Source organism: Lynx rufus, unplaced genomic scaffold (genome assembly GCF_022079265.1).
Source record: "Lynx rufus isolate CCGP_SWC_20201006 ecotype Redwood Valley unplaced genomic scaffold, mLynRuf1.p SCAF_27, whole genome shotgun sequence".
NCBI classification, from domain to species: Eukaryota; Metazoa; Chordata; class Mammalia; order Carnivora; family Felidae; genus Lynx; species Lynx rufus.
The window spans coordinates 4283815-4302354 of record NW_025814842.1 but is presented as its reverse complement, the minus strand read 5'-3'; the positions used below and the strand labels follow the sequence as shown (position 1 = coordinate 4302354).

The window sequence follows — 18540 nt, the reverse complement described above, 5'->3', positions numbered from 1 at the left end:
GATAGGAAAAGGTTACACTTAAAGCTGCTAAGGCTATATACATTTTTTTAATTTAATAAATAATGCCAAATTGCTGTCCTAAATTCACCATAATAGCACGAGAGTTTTCCCACATCCTTATCAGTACTTGATATTATCTAACTAAAAAGTTTGCCAGTCTTATTGGGGGGGGGATCTTTTTTAATTTATATTTTGGTAGTAACTAATGAAGTTTAGATTCTTTTCATGTTTATTGAACACTCCTACTGTGTTGTCATTCCTTCATTACTTCCTCTACTTCATAGTTACTTTTTAGTGGTTTCAGGTGAGATTATAATTCAAACTATAACTCAGGTTCCAATCTATGAATGGCTACTTTGATTCTTAGAATTACTATAACGTGATCAAATTTCAGTGTTAAGATCACTATTGGGAAAAATAGGTTTTGTGGGTTAGGGTGTTTGGGGTTTTGTTTCTTTCCTGTCCTGTCTCAGAAGCTCAACATAAGTACTCAAGGAGACAAAGACATAGGAAAGAAATTGAATTATTATTATTAAAATTTAATTTTTTTTAGACAAATAAACCTCAGACATCACGACCCAATCTCATCAAACCAGCTGCCCAGTGGCAAGATCTCAAAAGATTGGGAGAAGAAAGGCCTAAAAAGTCTAGAGCAGCCTTTGAATCAGATAAGAACGGCTATTTTTCAGTGTGTAACAGCTCATTGTTTGATTCTGGGGCACAGGATGATTCTGAAGATGACTACGGTGAATTTCTGGATCTTGGGCCTCCTGGAGTTTCTGAATTCATTAAGCCAAGTGGCCAAACAGAAAGAGAACCCAAACCTGGACCAAGTCATAACCAAGTAGCAAATGACATTGTCAACCCCAGATCAGAGCAGAAAATCGTTATCTTGGAAGAACGTGGCCTTCTTTTACCAGAAGGTGATCCTTTGGACTCTCAGAACCAGTCATCTGATTCAGAAACAGAGCTTTTATCAAACTTTGGAGAATCACCTGGTATCCTGGATGATCAGGTCATCGAAGAAGGCTGCTGGTTAGACCATCGTTACTTCCAGTCCCTAAACCAGCAGCCCCGGGAGATAACAAACCAGGTGGTTCCTCAGGAGCGGCAGCCCGAAGCAGAACCAGGCCCATTGTTGTATCAGCGTGAGCCCCCAGGGCTGGCTTTTCCAAGGCCGGCTTTTCCAAGACCAGAACCCCAGCAGGATGGGATTCCGGGTCCCTCCTCTCCGCAGCCTGGCCATCCTCTAGGAGAGCTTGAAGACCAGCAGTTAGCAATAGATGATGAGGAGCCCGGGCCAGCCTTTCCACTACAAGGATCTCAGGAGCCCAATTTGGAAAACCTTTGGGGGCATGAAGCTACTGAGGTAGATCAAGAACTCGTTGCACTTTTAGTGAAAGAAACAGTAAGTTTTATTTTATTAAGTAAATAATTATAGACCCTAAATGAGCTGCATTTTCTTTTACTTCAAAATCATTGTGTTGGGGCGGGGGGCTTCATTTTCTTAAGGGATATACAGCTAGATATATAGAACAGAAGAAGAGAAACTCTGATGATACAGAAACTAAATTAGGATCCCTTAATCTATCCTTAACCCCCCCCAACAAGCCCTATGGGATTTTAGCAGCAGATCATGGGTACCGTGGTGCTGTCATAAGAGCAATCCCCCTGGTTTTAAAAAGGCTTTCAGTTAACTCTAATTCAGACCCATAAAACAGGCTAGAGGTGCACGGTCTAATGTGGTAGCCTCATGTGGCTGTTTAAGTTTAAACGTCTTAACAAATAGGGGCTCCTGGGTGGCTCAGTCGGTTAAGCATCCGACTTCGGCTCAGGTCATGATCTCGCGGTCCGTGAGTTCGAGCCCCGCATCAGGCTCTGTGCTGACAGCTCAGAGCCTGGAGCCTGTTTCAGATTCTGTGTCTCCCTTTCTCTCTGACCCTCTCCCGTTCATGCTCGGTCTCTCTCTGTCTCAAAAATAAATAAACGTTGAAGAAAAAAATTAAATGTCTTAACAAATAGAACCTGAAATTCCATTTCCAGTGGTACTAGTCACATTCGGTGTGCATGATAGCCATGTGGGGCTGAATAGCTCCCATGGTGGCAAGCACAGAATAGAACGTTTCCATCATTGAATGGAGTTCTGTTGGATATCCTTGATGTAGAACGTAATGCAGGCCTGTGTGTTCTGGCTCAGCTGCTGTTTGCCTTTGAACAAGCCCTTAACCCTCCTTCCCCCAGGTGTTTTCATCCGGCACACTAGCTCACGTGCACCTTAAGGGGTAGTGCTTTACTCCCCTTTGGATTGCCTTCGCCGGGGCTGAGATGTTCAGTGTTTTTTGAAAGAGTGAAGAATGGATATGCAAAGTGGCAGAGGACCAGATAATTGCTAGGGGCCTCTCTAGAGTCCACAGTCTCTGTAGACAGAGAAGTCGGGGCACAGACCTGCTTTACAGCCCTTTTGTCATCTTCAGTCATTTTACTTTTTGCCCTCTGGCTGTTATTGCAATTTGAAACCGTTGTAGTGGATAAAATACAAATAATGTCTTTATTCCTTTTTAGGAAGCGAGATTTCCAGATGTTGCAAATGGGTATGTTGAGGAGATAATTCATTTGAAGAATTATTATGATTTGAATGTGTAAGTACACTACCATGCCTTTTTTTTCTTATTGTGGTAAAATACACATAATATGAAAACCTACCATTTTTACCATTTTTTAGGTATACAGACCATTGGCATTAAATTTCTTCACATTTTTGCACAACCATCAACACCATCTCCAGACATTTTCATTTTCCCAAGCTGACACTCTGTCCCCTTTAACATTAACTTCTTATTCCCACCGCTCCTCCGCCCCCCAGGCCCTGGGACCTACACTTCTACTTTCTGTCTCTCTGAATTTGACTACCCTAGGGACTTGATATTAGGAGCATAACACAGTATTTGTCTTTTTGTGACTGGCGTATTTCACTTAGCATTTTGTCGTTTTTAATAATCCTATTTGAAGAGTTCTCATTTTTGTCACATACAGACTGTTTTCTGGGTTTTACTGAATCCTGCGTGGCTGTGGAATGAAGGTGTTTCATTAATTCTGAGCATTGATAACTCATTTTGGTCGAGGTTGTATTTTGGTCAGGTTGTTAAAAGACATTTTCTTCCCTGTGGTTGTACCAGTGTTCTGCAACCACTTTCTCTATTTGGGAAAATGCAAAGAAGTGTTTCTTTAGTCCCTTTATCATAAAAATGTGAACTGTGATTTTGTAAAAATATAAATGTTCTGGTTGGAGGGGGAAGAATAAAATTTTTTTTAAATAAATAAAAATAGCAGTGTCCCAAAGAATACAAAATGAAAAGTAAGTCTCTTTCCTTTCACACTCTTTCCCCTCCTTACAGCGTGCGGAGGTAAAACAGTTACAAGTTAATGAAGAACAGTAGAATATTGAAACTAATAAAATTTTCAGCTAATTAACACAGAAGGGGGAGTATACCAAAACCTCCGTCCTCAGAGATTATAGCTTCCACCGTGGTACTCACTCAGGCAGGGGTGCAGCTGGGAGCTGTTCCCTGCCATGGCCGAGAGGAAAGAGCCCCGTTTCCCAGGTCAGCAGCCTAGAGGAGATGCTTATTCCTAATTTGTACAAAGACACTATTGGTGCCAGTGGCCACCCTATTGCCCTCTGTCCAGCGGCAGCGCTGTGACCAGTTTTTAAACCAGGATTGACTCAAGGTTTTCATCATGTATTTATCTCTTTAGCTGTTTAATCTAGAACAGTCCCCCACTTACTTTAAAAAAAAATTTTTTTTTTTTTTTAATTTTTTTTTCAACGTTTTTTATTTTATTTTTGGGACAGAGAGAGACAGAGCATGAACGGGGGAGGGGCAGAGAGAGAGGGAGACACAGAATCAGAAACAGGCTCCAGGCTCTGAGCCATCAGCCCAGAGCCCGACGCGGGGCTCGAACTCACGGACCGCGAGATCGTGACCTGGCTGAAGTCGGACACTTAACCGACTGCGCCACCCAGGCGCCCCAAAAAAAATTTTTTTTTAACGTTTATTTATTTTTGAGACCGAGAGACAGAGCATGAACAGGGGAGGGTCAGAGAGGGGGAGACACAGAATCTGAAACAGGCTCCATGCTCTGAGCTGTCAGCACAGAGCCCAACGCGGGGCTCGAACTCACGGACCACGAGATCATGACCTGAGCCGAAGTCGGCCGCTTAACCGACTGAGCCACCCAGGCGCCCCGCCACTTACTTTTTTTAATGACATTGACTTTTTCCCCCTAGTATTTTTTAACATAGGTTAAAAGACTGTACAGCGAGCATCGATAACATCTGCCACATGGATTGTTATGTGCTTAAGGAACATCTTGCCCCTTTACTTCTTCTTGCTCTTTTTTAGAGTTACTATGGAGTTAAAGGTTTTACAGAAGTGGTGTTTTACAATCAGTTACAACCTTTTTGTGTTTGATACAGAATTATCCTAAGTTTGACCAGTGGGAGCCTCTTAAGATGCATCTGTGTCTTTTTGGCGTGGTCCTTATTAGTCTGAGCCGGCGTCCTTACTTTCTAAAATACCGAGTTGCCTTTGCTTACCTTGAACTTTTCTGTCCTAAACCTGGAATCTTGTCGTTTCTCCAAGAAACCTAGGTTCCGTAGAGTAAGGGTTGATCCTATAAACTAATATCTGAGGACTAGACCTGCTCCTCATTGCCACTGCCATGTCATCACTTGTAGGCTATTTCAGGAGACAGACAAGGCTTTTTAAATCATGGACTTACATCCATAATTTCCCATCCAGATTTAACATTTTAAGGTTTTTTTTCTTGGTCTTTCTAAATTTTACATTTATGTGTTCTTCCATTAAAACGTTAATTTCTAATAACATTAATATATTTTCTTTGTCCTACAGTATACGTAAAATAAGGTAAAATTGTACCAATGTTACTATTAATGAAAACTATTGATTGAGTGAAGTTAAGAAATGTTTGATAGTTACTTTGTGCTTCATGCATTGAGGCAGTACAGTTAGAATGCAGGCTGTTGTAGGCCATAGATGGATGATGTTCCTTGGTTCTGGAAATTGGGTAGCCATTGTCTGTTCAGATCCTGTTCTCTTTCTCCCTCTGCTTTAACGCTCTCCCCCCTGCTCTGTGGCTCTTAACACCATCTCTTTGTCTCTGTGATTGATACACTCTGGATGATTTCTTCAGGGATGTCTTCCAGCTCACTAAGTGTCTTTTTAATGGCGTGTAATCTGCCTTTACACTCACCCACTATGTTTCTGGTTCCGGTTCCTATATTTTTTTTCATTCTGGCATCCTTATAATTCTCCTTAACATTTTTCTAGTGTAATTTTTTACCTGTATCTTTAACTCATTTAGTTCTTCAAACACGGCGAATAAACGTAGCTTGTGTTCCGAGTGTGATCATTCTGATGTCAAGTTCTTATGAATCTCATTCTGTTGTTTCTGCCGGCTCTCTTGGTGTCCTGTTTCCTTGTGTTTCTTGTAAATTTTGATTGTGAGCTCATTTTTTGAGGTCTTGATAGAAACTCTTCCTTCAGGGGAGGGTTTGCTGTGTCTTTCCTCATGTGCCCAGGGGTGGTGTTGGTCTAGTACCACTTTATATTTCAGATTGTTGTCTGCAGGGCTGTCTGCAGGATCATCCAGAGAGTCAGCATTTAGTCCTGGGTTAGGACTGGGTGGTCTTCACCAGTTCTCACAGGGCGTTTGGTTTTCCTCTCCATCCATTCATCGTCAGTGTTAAGGCTTGCTTTTCCTTGTGCTTTGTGAGCTTTGTCTCTTAACCTTGTGCGCCCTGGGAACTAAGGCCTCAAGTCTGTTAGGATCGATGAGTGCACTCTGGGCGGTCTTGCCTCTGTGTTTAGCTCACTTCTCTGGGGTTTTACTTTCGCTTAGGTTTGGACTCCTAGGAACTCCTGACTATAATTTGATGTACTTTGCAAGTTCTTTTTTAATATTCAGCATTTTTCAAACCTTTTTTGTGGACTGCAATACTGATACGGAAAAATGGACAAAGTAAAGATAGCTGCTTAATTTATCACAAATCAAGCATGCATGTAACGACCACCCAGAAGTCCTCAAAAATGTGAATGTTGCCACCATCTGTGAACACTGAAGATTTTGTGAAGATTTCATATTGTCTCTATTCTTTTGTGACTGCCTTCTTTCACTCAGCATTCTGTTTCTGGGGTTCTTCTGTGCCCTGTGTAAGTATAATTCATTCATTTTCATTGCCGTGTGGTATCTATTTGTATCAAAATACTGTAATTTTTCCTTCTACTTTTTTTTTAAATGTTTATATGTGAGAGAGAGAGAGAGAGAGAGAGTACGCGAGCAGGGGAGGGGCAGAGAGAGACAGAGAATCTGAAGCAGGCTCCAGACTCTGCACTGTCAGCACAGAGCCCGATGCGGGGCTCGAACTCCCAAGCCATGAGCTCATGACCTGAGCTGAAGTCGGACGTTCAACTGACTAAGCCACCCAGGCACGCCTTCCCTCTCCTTTTGATAGACGGTTGAGTTGTTTCCACTTTTTGATTTTCACAAATAATGCACCTTTGAACCTGCTTCTACATGCCTCCCATGCTCCATTCCTCACCAGATTTAGCCTTCTTCACCATCCTGTAGGCTACTGGCATTTTCAAGCAGGAATTTTTTATTTCTGAAATTTTTGGGACGCCTGGGTGGCTCAGTCAGTTGAGCATCCGACTTCGGCTCAGGTCATGATCTCACAGTCTGTTGGTTCGAGCCCCGCGTCAGGCTCCGGGCTGACAGCTCAGAGCCTGGAGCCTGCTTAGGATTCTGTATCTCCCTCTCTCTCTGCCCCTCCCCCGCTCATGCTCTGTCTGAAAAAATAAGTAAAACTTTTTAAAAAATTATAAAAAAAGATTGGAACATAAACATGTAACAATGAGAGCCTCTTGAGTTCTGCCTTGTGGAATTCCGTATCTTGCAGCATTTCAGTATGTGATCTTCTGAAGATGGTAAAATACAAAATAAGAGGTGCCTGGGTGGGCACAGTTAGTTAAGTGACTTCAGCTCAGGTCATGATCTCTTGGCTTGTGATTTCGAGCCCCACGTTGGGCTCTGTGCTGACAGCTCAGAGCCTGGAGCCTGCTTCAGATTCTGTGTGTCTCTCTCTCTCTGCCCCTCCCCTGCTCGCAATCTGTCTCTTTCTCTCTCAAAAATAAATAAGCAATTTAAAAATAATAATAAAAAATACAAGGTGAATGGGTCAGAGAAGAACCCCCTAAATTATGGTTGGGAGGTTTTTTGTTTTGTTTTCCAGAAAGTATACTTCCCATTCTACCTCTGTGTCCTATACTGTAATTCTGTATTTCACACTTTAGAAAATACGTAAAAATAGAAAACGTTTTTAAGGGTGAGACTTTAAAAAACAGGAGTTGTAGTAGTTTCTTCCAGTACCCTAGCAGATCATCTTTCATGCATCCCACTTGGAGACCATTGGCTTCACTCGTGGATAACTAGTCTATCAAAGAAGCTTCTTCACTGTGTGACCTTTTTATCTTTCCCCAAATTCTTGATACCTGGCAGTTTGTTGGGTTGTAGTAGCCACATTTACCAAAACATTACGAACAGGCATGTTTGAAATGGAGGAGCTGTTCCACTTCTGGGTTCTAGTATGTCCAGAAGTGCACGTGAACAGAGTTTAGACCTTGAGGCCTTTCCCCGTAGATACTGAGTGATTCTTGGTGATAGCTAATCCTCAGGTCAGCCTGCCAAGATCTGTATAACCCGTAGTGCTCATCACTTCATACCAGAAAAGAGAATCGCCGTTAGTGACTGTGGTTTCAAAGAGAAACGTGCTCAGAGTTCTTGACCTGGGGTGCCTCTCCTTGCTACAGCTGTGGTGCAGGAAGAGGATTTTCCCTCTCTGGGCCTCTGGCACTATGTTCCAGTAGACTGGGCATGGTGATCACCAAGAGAGCTTGGATATGGTAAGCACATGGGGTTCCTGAAGTGATGGTGAAGAAGAAGATGTGGAGGGATGCCGACCAGTGCTGACCAGGTCCTTGAGTAGGCTAAGGAGGGGGCTTTGCAGTCGGGCCGATAGCAGAAGAAGCATGCCTCTCCATTGCTCGGTTCCCCAGCACTGGCCCGTGGGTGAGAAGAGATGCTGGAGGGGAGTGCTTTTCCTCTGTCCTCTTCCTGTCTTATTTACCTACTTACTACCTGTCTTAACAGTAAAGGCTCCAGTATTGGAGCCAACACGGGGCAGGAGAGACCTGGAAAGAAGAGAGTTGAGAATCATGGAGCGGAGTCATCCTAAGAACCTGCAGGAGCAAGGGAGGGGAAAAGGATGGAGGAGCCATCCCGCAGGGAAGCCCCGTGGCCCTTACGGGGCCCGTAAGCTTCCCTGCTACTGCAGCGGCTTGTGCTGCTTGCCGCCCAGGCTGTTGCTGTCGCTGTGGAATCGTCCCAGGAGCTCAGTTTGTTGCCATATTGGGTTGTTTCGGGGTGAAGAACCTTGCTGGTTAACATTTGTTAAATCTCGGCGATGATACATCAGCGTGTGTTATTTATATTCCTTACCTTTAAAGTATTTCATGAGTGATGAAAGGACAAGGCTGTGGGTTTGGTATGAAGAGAGTCCATCCTTTTTTTTTTTTAACATAATTTATTGTCAAATTGGTTTCCATACAACACCCAGTGCTCATCCCAACAGGTGCCCTCCTCAGTGCCCATCACCCGCTTTCCCCTCCCCCCCACCCCCCATCCACCCTCAGTTTGTTCTCTGTATTTAAGAGTCTCTTATGGTTTGCCTCCCTCCCTCTCTGTAATTTTTCCCCCTTCCCCTCCCCCCTGGTCTTCTGTTAAGTTTCTCAACTTCCACATATATCTGTCTTTCTCTGACTGACTTATTTCACTTAGCATAATACTCTCCAGTTCCATCCACGTTGCTGCAAATGGCAGGATTTTATTCGTTCTCAGTGCCAAGTAGCACTCCATTGTATCTATAAACCATATCTTATTTATCCATTCACCAGATGATGGACATTTAGGCTCTTTCCATAATTTAGCTATTGTTGAAAGTGCTACTGTAAACATTGTGGTACATGTGCCCCTGTGCATCAGTACTCCTGGATCCCTTGGGTAAATTCCTAGCAGTGCTATGTCTGGGTCGTAGGGTAGTTCTATTTTTAATTTTTTGAGGAAGCTCCATTGTGTTTTCCAGAGCAGCTGCACCAGTTTGCATTCCCACCAACAGTGCAAGAGGGTTCCCATTTCTCCACATCCTCGCCAGCATCTATAGTCTCCTGATTTGTTCATTTTAGCCAAAAGACAGTCCATTCTTAAGCAGACATGGCCTGTTCCTTCAGCCTTGCAGTTAGCTGTGTAAACTGAATGTCACTCAAATTGCTCATGGGGATTTATATTGCCATAGGGTTAAAAAAAATATTAATAGAAGGTTAATTGTTCCATTTATTTACTTAGCAAGCTGGTTTTTGTTCTTTGTTTTATTTTAGTGAGAGAGAGAGAATGCAAGCAGTGAGGGGCAGAGAGAGAGAGAGAGAGAGAGAGAGAGAGAGAGAGAGAGAGAGAGAATCCCAAGCAGGCTCCACGCTGAGTACAGAACCTGACAAAGGTCTCGATCCCACAGCCCTGAGAATATGACCTGAGCCGAAATCAAGAGTCGGACGCTCAACCGACTGAACCACCCAGGCTCCCAGCAAACTGTTTTTAATTGTGAATGTGAATACATTTTCCCATCCTTTATTTGTTAGAGTTTTCTGACAAACGGTAGATCCTCTTCATCTAGATTCTCCAGCTCCATCCAGTTCAACCAGTAAGAATTTCGGTGACTTCATTACATTGACTAATAGAAAACTTCAGAGAAGTGTGCGTTTTTAGTATGCTTATTGCTTTTTAAAGTTAGAAGCAAAAAGTAGAAAGTAAGTGTATCTTTTTTATTTGTTTCATTTTTCTGATCCACAAACATTTTAATTTCTTAAGCCAATCATAGTGTATGACAAGGCACATTATTTTTCGAACGTTGTATTTGAATCATTGGGCAGTGTAGGATTTGGAAGCGCTATGAAAATAATGTTATTTATTTTTGCAGACTTTGTAATTTTCTTCTGGAAAATCCAGATTATCCAAAGAGGGAAGACAGAGTCATTATCAACCCCAGTAGCAGCCTGCTTGCCAGCCAAGATGAGACCAAGGCAAGTGTCGTGCTCTTTGTTTTGCAGTCTCTACCTGGAAGTGCTCTGCTGTTTTCATTTTTGTGGGAAGAAAGTGCTTGGTCAGAACACATCCTTAAAGACCAGCCTGCAAAACAGGATTTCAGAATATACTTCTCCCTCAGTGGGATTTCTATCCTGAGCCACTTTGGCTTCTGTATTTAACTTCTTTTACTGTAACTCCATCTTCTCTTTCCCACAAAAGTTAAACCCTCCATATCTGTAGTCTTACAAAGCAAGTTTTTAAAATGAAACCAGAATTGGCCAAGATTTTTCATTTCTTTTTTTTCTTTCAATATTTTATTCTGAAAATTTTCAAATATATGGTAAGTAAAGCCAAATGAATTTTACATGGATCACCTCTATACCCAAGTACCAGCAGTACTAGTAAAAGTTAACATTTTATTATATCCACTTTATAATATCCACCCCATAGAATGACATATCCAGTTGTCTGTCAGTACATCTCTCTTACATTTCATTTCATTATGATGCACTTCAAAGTAAATCACAAAAACATCAACACTGCTCCATACACACTTTTTTAAATGATCCAAGCACTTTTTTATTTTTTTTAATGTTTTTTTATTTTTGAGAGAAAGAGTGTGAGTGGGGGAGGGGCAGAGAGAGAGAGAAAGACACAGAATCTGAAGAGGCTCCGGGCTCTGAGCTGTCAGCACAGATCCCGACACGGGGCTCGAACTCACAAGCCGTGAGATCGTGACCTGAGCCGAAGTCGGACGCTTAACCGACCAAGCCACCCAGGCGCCCCACTCCTCCATACATACTTAAGCATGCGTTTCATTGCCTAGAGTTCATTGGTTATAGTTTTTCTTTTGATGTGAGATTTATATACAGTGCATGTACCTATATAACTAAATCCTGTATCATGGTATAAACAGTTTGATTTGCTAAAATCTTAATTATCATTTTTATTTGTAATCCTAACTGGTATTTAGTGTGTCAGGTGGAAAGGAAAGTCCAGAACAGAACTGCTTCATGGCTGCTCAGTCCTACTCTCCACACCTTGTTTTGACTCGTCTACATATTCTGTAACAGAAGTACTAGTTTTTTCTGAACATTTTGTGGAAAGAAGATGACTGACAGATTGGTTTCAAATCATAGCTATACTTTTTTACTAGTTCTGGCTGGTAAAACTAGTCACCGGACTCTAGGCAGCTTATTTAGCATCTCTGAACCATCAATTTCTTCATCTCTGTGCAGGGCTGGTAACCCCCATAGAGTGATTATCAGTACAAGTGAGAGTATTCTATTTTGTAATAAACAGTTCTTTTTTTTTTTTTTAATTCTTTTTAACGTTTATTTTTGAGACAGAGAGGAACAGAGCGTGAGTGGGGGAGGGGCAGAGAAAGAGGGAGATACAGAATCCGAAACAGGTTCCAGGCTCTGAGCTGTCAGCACAGAACCCGACGTGGGGCTCGAACCCACGAACTGCGAGATCATGACCTGAGCTGAAGTTGGATGCTTAACCGACCGAGCCACCCGGGCGCCCCTTGTAATAAGCAGTTCTTAAAGTGATTTGTGCCACATGGGAAATGCACTTCTGTTCTCCTAACGTTATGCCTCTCTCTCGTTTCAGTTGCCTAAACTAGACTTTTTTGACTATTCTAAATTGGCTCCTCTTGACCAGCGCTGCTTCATCCAAGCTGCTGACCTCCTGATGGCCGACTTCAAAATGCTCAGCAGTCAGGACATCAAGTGGGCCCTGCATGAGCTCAAAGGACACTATGCAATCACCCGAAAGGTGCTCATTGGTCTTCTTGGTGGGGTCACACCTCTTGACTACTTCTTCCCTTGATAACAGAATGAAGAGTTTAGCTTGTGGAAATTGGATGGTTTATGATGGCAGAGAGCTAAGGAGTTTGTCAGGGTGGAGATAAATAGACAAAGGTATTTGCCGATCAGGAGGAACTGAATGAAAAGAAAGAGATTAGCAGCAGGGAAGTTGTAGGGGCTCGTGGCTGCTTCATTCAGTGGAGCATGTAACTCCATCTTGGGGTCATGAGTTTGAGCCCTACGTTGGGTGTGGAGCCTACTTTTAAAAAAATGTGTCAAAAAAGAAGCAGGGAAGTTCTGGTTTACCCGTGAGGATATAGAGGGTAACGAATGTCACGTGGAGAGCGAGATGGCTAGGTGTGAAACGTGTGTTCCAGCGCCCCTCCCTGATTTCCTCTCCAGCTGGGCACAGGTCACATGGGTGAATGTGGCCTCACCCTGAGTCTAGCCCCTTCCCCCTTTAGATGGCCAGGAAGATCCACGCAGCTGTCCACAAACTCCTCTAATTGTAGGTTACGCTTAGGTAAAATTACTCTGAGGGGACCGCACAGTTAGTGCTTTCTATTTCTGAATCTCATTCCTCACGCTAAATAGAGGATGCTGTACTGTCAGGGAAAAATGAATGAGCTTCCCCCCAAAACCAGCGACCACAAGAAAGAAAGGGTCTTTCATCTTTAGGCTCTTCTAGCATCTTCACTGCTCCATTGGTGCCTGACACCTTTGCTGAGCTCCCAGGGAGCCCAGATGAGAAGTGAAAAGGACAGCTCCTGTGGCCTGGGGGTGGGTTGGTCCTGGGAGCAGTGTCCCTGCCACCGTCCTGGGACCAGTAAAAGGAACTTGGCTAGCAGATGCTTGTCCCTGGTCATCCCACAGCCCACTCATCACTTGGGTGGGAGGTGGGAGGGGTTTGTGGCTCCCCTGTTATTTATACTTTCCTTATCCCTTTCTTGGTTTTTCTGGCCCTTCATATTTTTTGTGGTGTCTGCTTGTTTGGGTGGGTAGTTTGAAATTTTACCGGGGTTTGAAATGGGGTGGGTTGGACTGTTCGAATGGAAGTGGGGTGTTCAAGGGGAAGTTCTATTTGGCAGAAGCTAAAACCTGATGCCCTCTGTTCAGAACCTCTCCCTGCTGTATGCAAATGGTGTGTTAAGAGTTTTGCCCTAGACAGCGACGCCCACGTGGGTAGGGTGTGGGAAGCACACCCAGGGATGTTTCTCATTATGGCCACAGTAGGCCTTCCCTGTGCCACCCTGCACGCATGATGATCGCTTAGTTTACTAACATACGCATGTTCACCGGAGCCCATCACAGTTCCCTGGATTTTTTTCCCCTTTTATTATGAACATCAAACACGTATAAAATTAGGGATTGTATTTTAACGAGCCCATGCTTACCCATCACTCCACTTCAGTAACTGTCAGTGCCGCCCAGTCTTGTTTCATCCCACCCTGCCCACTCCCTCTCTCCCAGACTGTTTTGAAGCAAATTCCAAGGAAAGTTTCACTTTCTTTAAATCCAGAACTATTTCAGTGTTTACCTTTAAAAGATAAAGACTCTTTTTTGAAAAACAAAATCAAAATATCATTATCATACCTTAAAAATTAACATTATTAGGTATCCAGTCATTGTTCAAATTTCTCTGGATGTGTCAAAAACCTTCAGTTATATTGAGTTCCAAGTAAAATCTGTTTATTGCAGCTGGTTGATAGGTTACTTAAATCTCTTTCAATCTATAATTTCTCTCTCCTTCCTCCCCCTTTACTTTTACTTGCTGGTCATTTGTTGAAAAAAATAGGTTATTTATCCTGTAGGTTTTGACCATGTAGATTTTGCTGACTGTATGCTGTGGCATCATTAACCGGTTCTAACATATCCGACCGATTCTAGTTGGATCTAGAATCTTGATCAAACTTAGGTTTGATTCCCCCACCCCTTGAGTTTTAATTCCAATTCTACCAGGTAGGTCTCTGATTTTGAGCAAATGTCTTGAACGTGTGGAACTTCAGTTTTCTTGGTGAACAGTGGATGCCTTACGTGGCTAATGGGAGAATCAGGTTGGGTACAGTGTGCAGCGAGCCCGTCACAGTGGTTCGCATGTATCAGGTTTCAGTAAGAAGTTCCCTCCCTCCACACTTCTGTGTGCTGTGGGACACTTGTCAAGCCTCTGTATTTAGAAATTACTTGGTAACTGCCTCACAGTGTGATTTTAAGAGTCCGTTCTCAGAGTACTATTACAAGAGCACAAGAGCCTTCTGTGATTTGGCCTCCTTAAGTTCACAGCACTGAGCTCCCCCTGGAGGGGCCTAGGACCCGAGGGCCTACTCTGCTTTGTTCCCAGCCTGTGCTATGGAGGCCAAGGGCTCAAGAAGACTCGTCCCCAGTGCGTGTGTGGTCAGATACATTTTAGCTCAACTCTTTTTATGGACGTATCCTGTGGGTAGGTTTCTTGCACACCACAGTGCAGCTGCAGTAATGTTTCTTCCGGCTGTTACCCTCTGTAGGGACAAAGGTGCTCTCAAAAATAAGTAACTTCTAGACTAGAGGGAACAGGTCATCCTTAAAACTCACGGCAGGAACTGCTTAGTAAAATGAATGCTAATTCTTATCAAAGGAATTTTCAGCCATAGCTTTAAAAATCAATTTGTGCCAAAATGTTTATTTGTAATTTTTTTTGGGGGGGGGGTGGGTAATTCTTTAAACCGCGGTCTGAAGCCCCCTTCTTTACCCTCTTCCTCTGTTCTCCAGAGACAACTCGACTCTCTCTCTGTCTTCTTTCTAGTACTTATCTCCACATTTATTAACACATGCTTATGCTTGAGTTATTAGTTTTAATAATTATTTTAGTTTTCTTTTATAGTAGACGGGGATCTATGTCTTACCCGTACACACTCACCTTTTTGATACGTGATTTTGTTAAATCTGTTCTTAAAGTTTTTGTTATGATTTATGTAAATGTTCACTGCTAGGGAAGATAATATACTACAATAATGTTTCCTTTATTGAATTTTCTATTTTTCTTGGGGTTAAAATTGGTTGCCTCTGTTTTTTTCATTTGCTTTTTTTGTTGTTGCTTTATTTTTTGATCCTGTGGCTGTCTTTTCATGGCCAACAACTCTAAAACAAGCTTCTATTGTCAAACCTATCCATTAGTCCTCAGTTCATTTTTTTCCCTCTCCTCCTCTGTACCTCTTAACATAGCTGTCAGCTTAGGAGTTCCCTTTGCCTTTGGACAGAGGTTGATCCTCTGTGTTCTAGACCTGACAACTTTCTCTTGGTGTACACACTCACACGTGGCCGATAGTACCGCTGGGTTTCTCCTCCCAAGTTTTTCCTCTGTGATTCTGCCACAGATCTAACTCTTTCATTCGGACAGCGTGTTGAGTGCTTGCTACGGACCATTCACTAGGAGTGTCACAGTGAACAGTTGCAAGATCCTTTCCCCTGTGGAGCTTAAAATACTAGTGGGCGGTGTCGTCTTTTAATCAGCCCTTCAGTCCTCTGCCATGTGCTCATTCTGGGTGTCTCCACTCCCCAGCCTTCCTAGATGTCTCCCCTGTGTACTTTAATGATCACCTCTGTCTCCATGCAGGCAACACGTCCCCATTTCTAGACTTGACCTCGGCCAGCCTCCGTAGAGGAGTCTCTGGCCACTTCCCAACTTTTATTTCATCAAATGCCCATTGTAGTATTTTTAGGTCCTCTCTTAAAGGAATTTTGGCTATTGTCAAGCTATCCTAAGAATCTTATATCCTTACCAGATTGTATCCTTGATTCTCAGGACCAATACCTTGAGTGGGGATTTGATTTGTGAATGTGAGCAGGCTGGAGGGAGAAATGCCAGCTAAGTATAAAAGGAAAAATGATCTTCAATATCTCGTATTCCTGTGTTCCTCCTGGTAGGTTTTTTGAGTACTTCCTGTGTGATAGTTAGCACCTAGACCCTGAGGACAGTGGCTTCTGTAGAACACAAATTAACTTCCTTCCAGAGAGCTTTCAGTCTATTTGAGAAGATTAAAAGGGGAAAAAAGATTAAAACAACATGGTGTTATAAAAGAGTGAATAAAGGTACACGAGAACACTAGGAAAGAAATGAGGGCGTCATTTGAACAAGATCTTAAGGGAAGGGTGTTTTCACTAGAGGAATCTTGAGTGCAGAGGCAAGAAAAAGTAACCATGGTGCCTTTGGGTATGTAGGTGTGAACTCTAGCAGTTCCTATAAGGAAAGGATTCTGATTTATAATTTTATTTGGTCTGTTTCACTAGACGTTTAGTTAATACTAAGACAAGTGCTGATTGATATAACTACTGAGGTAAGATTTCAGAGGCTCCTTAATTTGTTGGCAACATCTGTTTTAAGATACAGTTTCCTGACAAGAACCAGTTTGGATTCTTTTCCTGCTAAGTAGAAATAGTATTTAACGCTTATTTATTATTGAGACAGAGAGAGACAGAGCATGGAATGGGGGAGGGTCAGAGAGAGAGGGAGACAGAATCTGAAACAGGCTCCAGGCTCTGAGCAGTCAGCACAGAGCCCGGCGCGGGGCTCGAACTCACGGACCGCGAGATCGTGACCTGAGCCGAAGTCGGACGCTTAACCGACTGAGCCACCCAGGCGCCCCAGTAGAAATAGTATTTAAATGGGAGAAAGGTAGTGATCCTATTTCACTTCTAGACAGGAGGGTGGTGCAGTTGCAAACCCAGCGGGCTGCCAGTTACAAGCTCTTAGTTCACATTCCGGTTTCATTAGTTGCTGACAAATGGCATCTACCCTTTGATCACCTCCTTTATAATATTCAGATTATTGTGCCTGCCCTGCCTTTTTTCCTGGGTTTTTGCAGATAGCCCTGGTTCAAGTATGGAGCATTTACTTCTGGGTAAAACTTGGTAGGAATTAGTGGTCTTGCCACACAAACGTGTGACTTTAAGTGTTGGTGGGGAACACCTCAGATAGTCAGAACTCCGAAAAGAGGAAACAGAGTAAGGGAGGACGTTGGTCGGGGAGATGGAAAGGCAGTAAGATGAGCTGTGCTGTTGGCCGGCTCTTGGTGGGTCTCCCTGAACCGCTCTGGGAGGACCAGGCAGTGTCAAAGAGAGGAAGGAGGTTTAGTCGTGCAACTGGCCTGAGTTCATATCCCAGTGTTAGTCAACTTGACTGGGCGCAGGTCCTTCGTCCGTAAGCCTCGCTTGCCTCTGCTGTGAAAGAACACCTCCCTCGGGGGTGCTGTGAGATGAGCCGTATCCATGCCGCACAAAGGGCTTAGCTCACAGCAGTGCGGAGGCGCACGGCCATTCCCTTCAGGTTCCCAGACCTCAGATTTTGAAAAGGAAGGGACGGAAGGTAGGTGAAGGTGAAAGGGTGACGCTCCCTCTATTGGAGCTGGAATGCTCGTTTTCTCTTGCTTTCACTTTACCAGAGGGCCAACCTAGCTGCTCCCCTCAGACATTCAGAATGTGACTTTTTAGCAACATTCCTGTAACACGTACACATCCCTGAACCTTTTACTGTTCACCAAATGAGTATGAAATGCAAACTCTGCAGGTCGCTGCAGATACAGCCTGGGCTCGGTAGCCATCCTTGTCCCCCAGAAGCCCATAGTCCATAGAGGGGATAACAGGAAGCAGAATCAGACAAATAAGTGTGTAATTACCGTTAGCAGCATTTCGAAAGAAAAATGTAAGGTGCTCGGAAAAAGTGTAACAGGAGGACCTAAGGTGGACCAAGAGGCTCCGGGAGGACCTCCCTGAGCAAGAGATATTAAGCACAAACTTTGAATGTTCTAGAAGTAGGAGTTCAGTGAGAGGGATTTGGGGGGATGTCCCTCCCTGGGATGAGGAATACTGTAAAAGAGCTAAGTGGAAGGGAAAGGATCATGAATTCCATCTGGAAAGTGTTGAGTTGCCAGCATGTTGAGTGAGGTCTGTGAGGCCTACAAGTACAAAGAATTCATCTGGATGCTTGAATGGCCAAAGGAAGTGGGTTGGTGGGCGTCATCAGCACACGCAGGGTGACCTCCCCGGCCTGGATGAAGTAGGCACAGGAAGAGAGCTGAGGCTGCCTGGAGGCCTCCCTGCATGTAGAGGCCAAGTGGAGGAGGATGGCGAGGAAGAGTGGGCAGAGAGGGCGCGGGACCCGGGAGGGAAGAGCAGTCTGCGTCATCCGTGCTGCTGAGAGGCCTGGTGACACGGGGACTAAAACACGGGGTCTAGAGTTTGCCTCCTGTTACCAAGTAGGTAAGCTAGTTGAAAGATGGGCTTCGGTGCCCGATGGGAAGGGGTTGGAAGACGTCCAGGAGGTGAGGTGAGGAAACAGTGGACAGATGGCACCTTTGACAGGTTTGGGCTGGGGTGTGGTGGCTGGTACCTGAAAGGGGAAAGAGGCAAGGGGAGGAAGGATTTTTTTTTTTTAAGATGGCAAAGGCTCGAACACATTGAAGTATCGATTGGAAAGATATGAAAAAGAGAGAAGCTGAGGGTATGGAAGAAAAGGGATTATTACTGCTGGCCTAAGACTCGC

At 43.7% G+C, this 18540-nt stretch overlaps 1 protein-coding gene across 4 annotated transcripts in view; it reads left to right on the top strand.

Moving 5' to 3' along the window:
- The window catches only part of RNF216 (ring finger protein 216), a 143827-nt gene that overhangs the window by 25810 nt on the left and 99477 nt on the right, over positions 1-18540 (top strand). For 3 of the 4 annotated variants that reach the window (XR_006964003.1, XM_047089054.1, XM_047089055.1), the window contains exons 4-7: positions 554-1408; positions 2563-2639; positions 10109-10211; positions 11830-11994. Coding sequence is in view for 3 of the 4 variants with exons in the window: in XM_047089054.1 (XP_046945010.1) it covers positions 554-1408; positions 2563-2639; positions 10109-10211; positions 11830-11994 (1200 nt within the window). In the remaining variant the exon portion in view is untranslated. The remainder of the gene's footprint in view (positions 1-553; positions 1409-2562; positions 2640-10108; positions 10212-11829; positions 11995-18540) is intronic. The other variant, XM_047089056.1, reaches the window with a different exon arrangement.